At 38.8% G+C, this 9,779-nt stretch overlaps 1 protein-coding gene across 1 annotated transcript in view; it reads left to right on the top strand.

The window, feature by feature from the left end:
* Positions 1-940: 940 nt before the first annotated feature.
* The window catches only part of LOC137340034 (regulator of G-protein signaling 10-like), a 59,984-nt gene continuing 51,145 nt past the window's right edge, over positions 941-9,779 (top strand). Inside the window, exon 1 of the mRNA XM_068002240.1 lies at positions 941-1,109. Within this exon, the coding sequence (XP_067858341.1) occupies positions 1,058-1,109 (52 nt within the window). The 5' untranslated portion in view covers positions 941-1,057. The remainder of the gene's footprint in view (positions 1,110-9,779) is intronic.

Raw genomic sequence — 9,779 nt, 5'->3', positions numbered from 1 at the left:
CCAACATTCGTGCCCCACCCCCCCAACTATACCAAATCAGATTATCTGGGCATTCATCTCACTGCTGTTTGTGGGACCCTACTGTGTGAAAATTGCTTGTGCGTCTGCCTATAAAACAACACTTAAAAAGTAATTCATTGGCTGTAAAGCGCTTTGGAATGTCCTGAGGATGTGAAAGCCACCATGTAGGAGAGTTATATTATCTGAAAACAGAGATCAGGAGCAGAATCCCGTTCCCACAGGCAGCCACCAATATGTAGCCCACAGATGGCAAAGTACTGACTGACAAGTGTCAGAACGGAGTGGGACAGCTGTTAATTGGGCTGAGATACAGAAAGACCAGTCTGACAACTTGAGAAGTGCAGTAATGGAAGCAGGCCTGCGCTATAACAATGGGACCAGGTGGATATTGGTGCGACAATTGGTCCAGATGAAGAATAACCAAGTTGTGGACAACCCATAATTTCTCAAACCACATGTATAGCATAGAATCAGACAGAAAGACTTATTATAATTTAATGGTGTCAACTCCCATTGATTCATTTCCTCTATAGAGATTGAATTATTTGATAAGCATTGGTCTTGATGATAATCCAGCCAACTATTAGATTTTGTTTCAAGTATGCACTCTTTAGAAAGGCACACCTTCCCAGAGCCCAGGACATTCCTGAATAGTCCAGAAGAATCCTGAACAGTTGATAACTGCACTAAGGAATCAGTAAGACGAAAAGAAATGGGCACCCTTTCATCTACCTAAACTGATGACACAGCTTCACATTTCCTTTCTTTGATCTGCCTGCCTCTCTCTCTCTTGCATTTTTTTCCCTCTTCCTGTTCTTTTAGTGGCTGTTAGGGTGTCAATGAATTGCGAGGGCTGAACTGGTGATGCGTTTTGAGTGAAATGGAACCACAGGAAGCCCATGCCATTTGTTAACAGAAGGGAGGAGGAAGATGCACACTTTTTTTTTTCGCGTCAGTGACTCAGTCGCAGATTTAGAGAGAAAGACTTAAAAGAGTTGCAGGAGAGTCAGAAGCTCTGCTCCTTCTGGCCAGGATCATGTTCATGTCGAAAGCTGTCAGCAGGCTGAGCCGCAAGCGGCCACCTTCAGGTAGGTCCACGATCACATTCACTGCTTGTTTTCTGATCTCCCGAAATATTTGAGGCTGGTTGTTTCCCCCCTCCCTCGGTTTGACTATGGCTCTTGTTACCGGGCAGACGATTGCCGCCCAAACACTTTGAACCAACTGTGTGTTTTTTTCTTTTCTCTTGCTGAGTTGGAGCACTTTGCTGGAAGCCACTTGCCCCGGGTGGCGCGAGCGGAAAGTTGTGGTGAACGCCGGGTCCGCGAGGCGGCTGCTGTCAGAACCCCGGGAAGGTTTTTGCGCCAAAATGCGGAACTAGAAACAGGATAGAAAGTAGCTGACTTTCAAGTTTCTCTCAATATTTAACGGACCTCACTACTTACTTTAAATGATACTCCCCCCCCCCCCTCCCCCGCAAGTGAATTTTCTGCTTGCTGTTTTCTAAATGACTTTAGAGGGGTGTTAGTCCAAGTAACAGCTTTATCACTTCGAAGAATGAGGAATTGGTTGCCGGAAAATGACTTGCTACCGCTTTTTTTAAAAAAAATCTTTTTCACCATCTGGCAGCACTTGACTCCTTTAGAACTGCGAGTTTTTCCGAACAAGAGACAAAGGAAAGTTGGGAGGCATATTGCATTTGTATGTATAGTTATTCTCTACCCATTATCCATCTTATATTTCTTTTCCCCAGACTTCATTTGCCCTGCCTGTGAGGTCACATCTAGACTGACAGCACATATAGAACAGCCATTTTAAGCTGTCTGGGTTGGTTAAGACATGCATGGTAACTTTGATCAAACTGCTTCCTTCACAAAGCCTGTCCGTTGTGCAAAATTAGCCTTTTTCGGAACCCAGAAGTGGCTGGCTTCATCACACCTGTACAGTGGAATAGGAAATCAGTCTGGGCTTCCTTCTCATTAGCCTGGGTTCTTAATCCATGGTGTCCCAAAATTCCTACCACTGGTCTTTAATGATTATAAACTCTTATGGTGAAGAGTATCTGAAGCTATAGATTTCTACCCGATTCATGTTTCCATTGGCACAACAAATACAGTCCAAGTGCCTAAAGCAGATTCTCATGCACTGTGGATTTGGTTGACTATGAATGCATTCCAGTCACCCCAGTATCCGTCTTGCAGTTAGACAACAATGAATGTGAAGGCACGTATCTTTGATTTCCATATTCCATGTTTGTTGTAACATGAGATATAATATAGGGTTAAACCCACGATACACCTACCCCTTGAGGTTAATTGATTTCCAGGTTTCTAGGTTTGGTTGGGTGTCACATTTCTATCTCCTGTGTGCTGTGTGCAATCCTCATGACAGCAAAAACAGTTCAGCTGTGAAATAACAGCAAGTTGTGCAGTTGGGTGAGATTTTTACATTTATTAGAGGTTTTAATTCAGTTCTTGACCAATTAGACTTCTCTTATAAATACCTGTAATGTAATTCTTCTTAGTGGATATATTTCTCAGTGATTGAGCTTGTTGAATCACCAAGTGCGGTTCTGTAATGTGCAGTGCAATACAATTGATTCGAAGCTATAGGTTTCTACCCGATTCATGTTTCCATTGGCACAATAAATACAGTCCAGTTGACTGCTGTAATCATTGTGAAAAATATTTCAGGCAGTACAGGTGTCAGTAGCTAACACTGTGGTGTGTTAAGGAGAGCATGCTGTTACTCTTCGCTCCATTAAACACACCATGCTGTTCAGATTAGGACTGCACTTCATAACCCAGACCAGTGCACAAAATGAACAAAAATTATAATTTTCTCTGAAAAATGTTCGAATTGCTGTTCCATAGTTTGTTTCAGTCAGATGAAATTAAATTCCATCTTTTGACATAATGTAAGTTTTTTCATAATTAACAGCAAAATCACAAAAATAGAAAATCCAGAGGAAGCAGCCTTGTATTAGACCCATTTCTCCCGAGGCATCGAAGATTATATAGATTGCCAACAAAGACTGAGCTATATTAACATGCTGGTTTTGTGTGCCTATACATAATGCAATCAAGTAATGAATTAATACAAAGCCAGATATCAGGCACAACCTAATTATTACACCCAACCGTTAATAAATTCAGGAATGCAGGCTAAAAGTTGGAGTAAAACTTATGTACTATTCACTTTCTAATATCAGTTAAATCATGTTGATTCTAATGTTTAGTTACCTAATATCGTAATTCCCAATTTTTAAAAAAAACTTGTATTTTTGTGAGAAAAGAAGACTCCAAGAGCTACATTTCATGAATGCACAATTTTTTGAACACTGACCATTTAGGAAAGCAGCAAGAGAAGTAATAGGATTTGTTATGCTTATTTATCAGTCTTTGATACTTTTCATGCTTCGCCTCTAATGGAACTATGGATTTGTATTCAGACACAGTTACCTATTTATGGTTTAACTTGTATTTTTTGAATCCTAAACCAGTGTTGTTATAGTATAACTGTTATCTTAATGAAGTGGTCTAGGTCACTCGGGATGTCATATCTTTTAAATAGTGTTCACAAGAGCTTCTTCACACATTTTCAGGTAATTTTCCATTATTGATGCTTGGTGTGTTTAATGGAGTGAGTAGAATAACAGAACGTCAAATTGAAATGAGCAAGAATATAATCTGAATTCTAGGATAGGTTGGGTACATAATGACCCAAGGTAATTCTTAAATGCGTTAAAGCTACAGGGTACAAAAATTAGGTGGTGCACCATTAAAATTCGCATCATCATAAAATAATGCAAAACAGACTTAAAACTCAATGCTATCAGGAAACTTTCTATTTTACTTTTGTTTAAAGTACACATTTGGTCACATTTTGTTTACAAATAATCCTGACTTCTGCTTTGTAAGGCTAGTTCCTGTCTACATTAGTCAGGAACCAGCAGTGCAGACTGGAGAACATAGCTATTTACAAAGCCAACGCTCTTAATCAGTGATGCAAAAATCTCCCAAATGGATCAAATTTCAAACAGAATATTTGGTAAGTGTAGCACTTTTATTATTTGGTTTAACAGTGTTATGTTTATTTGTGAGGACTTGAAGTTTTAACCCTCTTACACTCAATTATTTTCCATTGCGGCTTGATTGTCACTCTGGATGTCATATCTTTAATGTTCAACAGGATTACTAATATCAAGTCAATAAAGCTCTCTCAAAATAATAAGTAGTAAAGAGATGATAAAAAGGTGAAACTACTACATAATTACGAAGAATATCAATGTAACTGATGGGAAACATCTGTAGCTGCTTTCAGGAATCATGCCACAAGCACCACTAAATTCCTTTGGGCATCTAACTTTACCTTATTTAGACGGTGCTCATTTCCTTATGTATTAGGCCTTTAGCTTGTTAAAACTTAAATGAAATGCACATTAAGTAAATTGCTGTAATTACCTCAGATTCATTTTTAATTTATGAAGTGGACTTTTTATGAAATAGACTTCATTTGTAAATTGGTCTATTTGTTTCTTTGAGAGAAATCCTATTTTGTGAGGAAATATATGAAATTAGTCATTTAATGCCAAACTCGTTATCAGAAATTACACTTAGGGAATCCACCACAATGCTATGCAGTTGCACAGAATGATCTGTTCTAACCATTGTGTTAGCATTGGATGGCTTTTTGCACTAATATGGGATGAAGATTTCTTCACTAAGTGGAGAACCCATTCTTTAGAAACATATTTGCAATTTTGCTACACATAGTGCATGTAAGAAATCTTCCCCCATGAAAGATTTGTCAAAGAAAATAGAGTAGCCTCCACTTAGTCCTTTATCTGGGGCCATGGCATGGTTTGGACTTTGGGCTTCTCTGTTGCTATTGTCAGTGACAAAATATATTAGCTGATTGGAGCGATCAATACCAGTGTGGGATTCTTCCTGTAATGTGGAATCTAAAAGGGAAAATATAACCAAATAAAATAAACTTACACCAAATTGGATAGTTACTAATAGTGTTTACTGAGAACTGGAATTATACTAATGTAGAATCCATTTCCTCTTTAAGGTCAGCTGGCTAAAGACCACCATCTTTTTGATAGAGCTCAGACAGTAGACTCCAAAAGTTAAGAACCGAAACTAGGACCATTAGACAGCTGTGTTATGTATATCTCAAATTTCTTTCACTGAATTATTTTAATTTGTTACAGAAACGAGTGAACACTTTTACTGCCGAATTACTGCTTGTCCCTTTCTTCAGTTTTTTGCACATTTGTTACAGGGCTTTTTTCAAATATACTAGGTGGCATAGTAACAAGATATAATTATAATGGTGAAAGGGGCTCACTAAATTGACACTGGTCGTTACTGAGTCTACAGGAAGATTTGGAGAAATTGTACTTGGGTGGCAATAGCATAAAAAGCTTAGATGAATGCATAGTAACACTTTCATGTAGTAGTACAGTTACAACTTCCTATGTTCTTAGTCAAAAAACAGAATTATTCATTGGGAAGATGTTAGTAATTGGAAATTATTCCACAAAAAACAAGTCCTTATGTACATCCATTGTAACTATTCATTTGAAGAGGTTTGTAATTACATGGTGGGGTGAGGGATACAGTTGCAAATGTTTAAGAACATCTTTTTCTTGAATTAATTCAAGTAACACAAACAAAGGCCCTTAGGATCCAACTCTCTCTCCAAAATCATAGAATGGTTATAGCACAGAAGGAGGTCATTCGGCTCATCGAGCCCGTGCCGGCTCTTTGTAAGAGCAATCCAGTTTGTCCCATTCCCCCGCTCTTTCCCCATAGCTCTGCAATTTTTTCCCTTCAAATATTTATCCAATTCCTTTTTGAAAGCCATGATTGAATCTGCTTCCACTACCCTTTCGGGCAGTGCATTCCAGATCATAATTGGGGAAGAGTAGCAAAAGGAGGAAGGAAAATCCCGTTACTTTAGACTTTTGTAGTGGCATTTTTGAAACAAAAGAAATATGTATCAATAGAATAGAATATTATAAATAGAATAACAACGCAGAGGTGCCAAAAACTGTTGTGCGTACAAGGAGCTTGGATGACTCTATTGTATTGTTTGTAAAGACATCTAAAGCCCTGAAAGTTATCCCACTGCAGTTTCAAAAATACAATGTTTGTTATTTGTTATTGTTTGTTTATTGTCTGTATCAAAGTATGAACTGGTCCACCAATGGCTGAGTGGGAAATGCACTGCCAGGTGTGACACTGAATGTTACTGACCAGGAGGATCCCCTCGTTTTTCTGAGTTGGCTGATTTCAGTTGGAGTACTATAATTAATTACCTTCTGTGCTTGTGGAATAAGGAGCAGAAAAATCAGCCTAAACTTTTGCTGGAAGATGTTTATACGTGGACACTAGATATATATATATATATATATATGGTTGATATATGTTGGCACTCGCTGTCTAAGCTGATATGTAAAGAATAGCCCCTTGGGTAAGGCATTGGGAAGCTGGCTGCGAAACTGTGCTGCAGCATGAGTCATTGGTTTTAGGAGGGAAGGGAGGGAACAGCAACTTATATTTATATAATGTAATGCCTTCAACATAGCAAAAGAAGTCAAGGTGCTTCATAGTTGAGGGACATAAAATTATTTACACATCAGCTGTTTTTGTTTTTAAAAGAACATACCAGCAGCCAATGGCAGGTATCCAGTTCTTCATTTATGTTTTAGAATATCGACATGAACATGAATATTCACAGCATTGTAAGCATTTAGTGTAGCTTCCACTTCCATTCACACTGCTGCTAAAATACCAAGACACTTCCCCAGTTGGTCCTGTGAACAGACAGCATGATTAGACTAGAGTGTATCAATGATTATTTCCTATGTTGTGTTCACATCCCAATTATAGTGTGGGCAACCAGATTCATTCACCGACTTATGTAAAGTTGCCAAATGTCATTTAGTGAGTGTGTGATGTAGTTACAATTAGTGTGACAGAATTGACACAGGTTGCTCCAGTTAAATCATTTCGATGGAATGTAGCATTCCCCACTTCTATTTTTTTTAATTGCCCAGAAATTTTTTCAGTTGTTACTTAACAATATTAAAATCAGGATTTAAAAAAAATGCATGTTACATTTTGTAAGTGAAAACTGTGGGGAAAATTCAGTGTTCTAAAAAACTCAGCAAAAACTTTCTGTATGCTTATGACGTATGCTAATATATTTTACACCATATTACCCTTTATTTGAAGCAGGTTAACACCCCTGTTAAAATAATGGCCGGACGATTTCTTGTCAATGTGTCATGTGCTAATACTAAATGTGTAATTTTGCTCCTTAGAGGTATCTTTTCTTTTGTTTACTAATTTTAATGAAGAAGTCGAGAATAAAATAAGAAAACATATAGCCCTTAATGTATTTTCATATTATTTGAGTACTGTAGTTTTTATATTTTTTTATAGTCTACTGAAGAGGAGGGATAATGAACAGACCACAACAGATGCTATCTCACAGTGCGACTAAAATAAGCATACAGAAATAAATTTTTTACAACTCATAAAATCACAAGATTTACAAAATTGTGTCAGTAGAGAAGTCTTAGTTTTTGAGTGAAAATCATTGTAAAAATGTATGAATTTTTCAATGATAGTGGTAAAAACTGAAGAACATGTTATGTACAGAAGTTACATTAGGCCCAGTGGTGATGCTAATGAACATCTTCATAAGTTAGACCGACTAGAAAAATTATAAATGGCAAAGAATTTAGACGCAAAATATTTACACTGAGCAGGGTGTTAATAACTTATGAATTGTAAAATAAGTATTTAGAGGAACAAGAAACAGATTAGCTTTTCAAAAGGTGTGGATGAGGACATCAGTCTGTTCTTTCAGTATATTTTGTATGAATGAAAAGCATAGAACATAAGAACATAAGAAATAGGAGCAGGAGTAGGCCAATCGGCCCCTCGAGCCTGCTCCGCCATTCAATAAGATCATGGCTGATCTGATCCTAACCTCAAATCTAAATTCATGTCCAATTTCCTGCCCGCTCCCCGTAACCCCTAATTCCCTTTACTTCTAGATAATAGCTATTTGTTTAATTGAAAGTAGCCACTGCTTTTGTACACTTAAAATTTATCAAAACAATTTAGCAGGAAGAGGAAGTTTGTCTTTTAGAAAAATATACTCTTAGAGGAGTGATATATTTTATTTTTGTTTAAGTATAATTTTAATTGTACTTTATCCCAAATGAAGATAGTCTAAAAATAATTACTTAGTGCGGTCTAAGCTCAGCTGGTGCTGGCTGTCTCCCTTCCTCTTTTCTCTGGATAGATGCATGAATAGTTGTATCAGAGAATCTGATTCAGGCTGTAGGTAACTGAGCACTCAAAGGCAGCATCTCTCTCAGGCATTCAAAACAATGGCTCTTGATTAAATAAAAAATATAGCTGTTTATTTGGTAGATTGTTGACTGCAGGATAACAATTTTAGTGATTTTACTATCAGTAATTCCAAATTAAAGCATACAGCTCCATCATGTAGTCTGGCTATATCAGTGCTCATATATGGTCATACAAAAGGAAGTTATGATGAACCTTTATAAAACACTGGTTCAACCACAACTGGAGTATTGGGCCCGATATTAGTAGGGCGGCGGGTTGGCAGCGGGGGGTTGACTGGGCGCATGGGTAACGTGCCCAGTGAAATCGGGGTGCTCTGCGTGCAATCGCAGCTTGATTGAAGGTACTTACCTTTGCTTCCGGGTTTCGCGCTGGAAAGCTGCGCAGCAGGCTGACTGCGCATGCGCAGCATAGGCTGTCAGCTGGAGGAGCTCTATTTAAAAGGGCAGTCCTCCACTGACTGATGCTGCAGAAAATAGGCAAAATTACAGCATGGAGCAGCCCAGGGGGAAGGCTGCTCCCAGGTTTACTGATGCCTTACTCCAGGTATTATTGGTTGGGGTGAGGAGGAGGGGGAGGATAGAGAGCTTCTCCCTGGCGGGCGGGAGGAAGTGGCCTGCCTCTGCCACCAAGAAGGCCTGGCTCGAGGTGGCAGAGGAGGTCACCAGCACCACCAACATATCGCGCACCTGCACTTTGGCAGGAAAAATCAGAGAGCAAGTTATTATCTTAATGGCAAGAAACTGGAAAGTACTGCAGTACAAAGGGATCTGGGGGTCCTAGTGCAAGAAAATCAAAAAGTTAGTATGCAGGTGCAGCAGGTGATCAAGAAGGCCAACGGAATGTTGGCGTTTATTGCTAGGGGGATAGAATATAAAAACAGGGAGGTATTGCTGCAGTTATATAAGGTATTGGTGAGACCGCACCTGGAATACTGCATACAGTTTTGGTGTCCATACTTAAGAAAAGACATACTTGCTCTCGAGGCAGTACAAAGAAGGTTCTCTCGGTTAATCCCGGGGATGAGGGGGCGGACATATGAGGAGAGGTTGAGTAGATTGGGACTCTACTCATTGGAGTTCAGAAGAATGAGAGGCGATCTTATTGAAACATATAAGATTGTGAAGGGGCTTGATCGGGTGGATGTGGTAAGGATGTTCCCAAGGATGGATGAAACTAGAACTAGGGGGCATAATCTTAGAATAAGGGGCTGCTCTTTCAAAACTGAGATGAGGAGAAACTTCTTCACTCAGAGGGTAGTAGGTCTGTGGAATTTGCTGCCCCAGAAAGCTGTGGAAGCTACATCATTGAATAAATTTAAAACAGAAATAGACAGTTTCCTAGAAGTAAAGGGAATTAGGG

The sequence above is a fragment of the Heptranchias perlo genome, chromosome 21 (genome assembly GCF_035084215.1).
Source record: "Heptranchias perlo isolate sHepPer1 chromosome 21, sHepPer1.hap1, whole genome shotgun sequence".
Classification (NCBI taxonomy): domain Eukaryota; kingdom Metazoa; phylum Chordata; class Chondrichthyes; order Hexanchiformes; family Hexanchidae; genus Heptranchias; species Heptranchias perlo.
The sequence above is the reverse complement of the archived record's forward strand: the minus strand, read 5'-3'. Positions and strand labels throughout refer to the sequence as shown.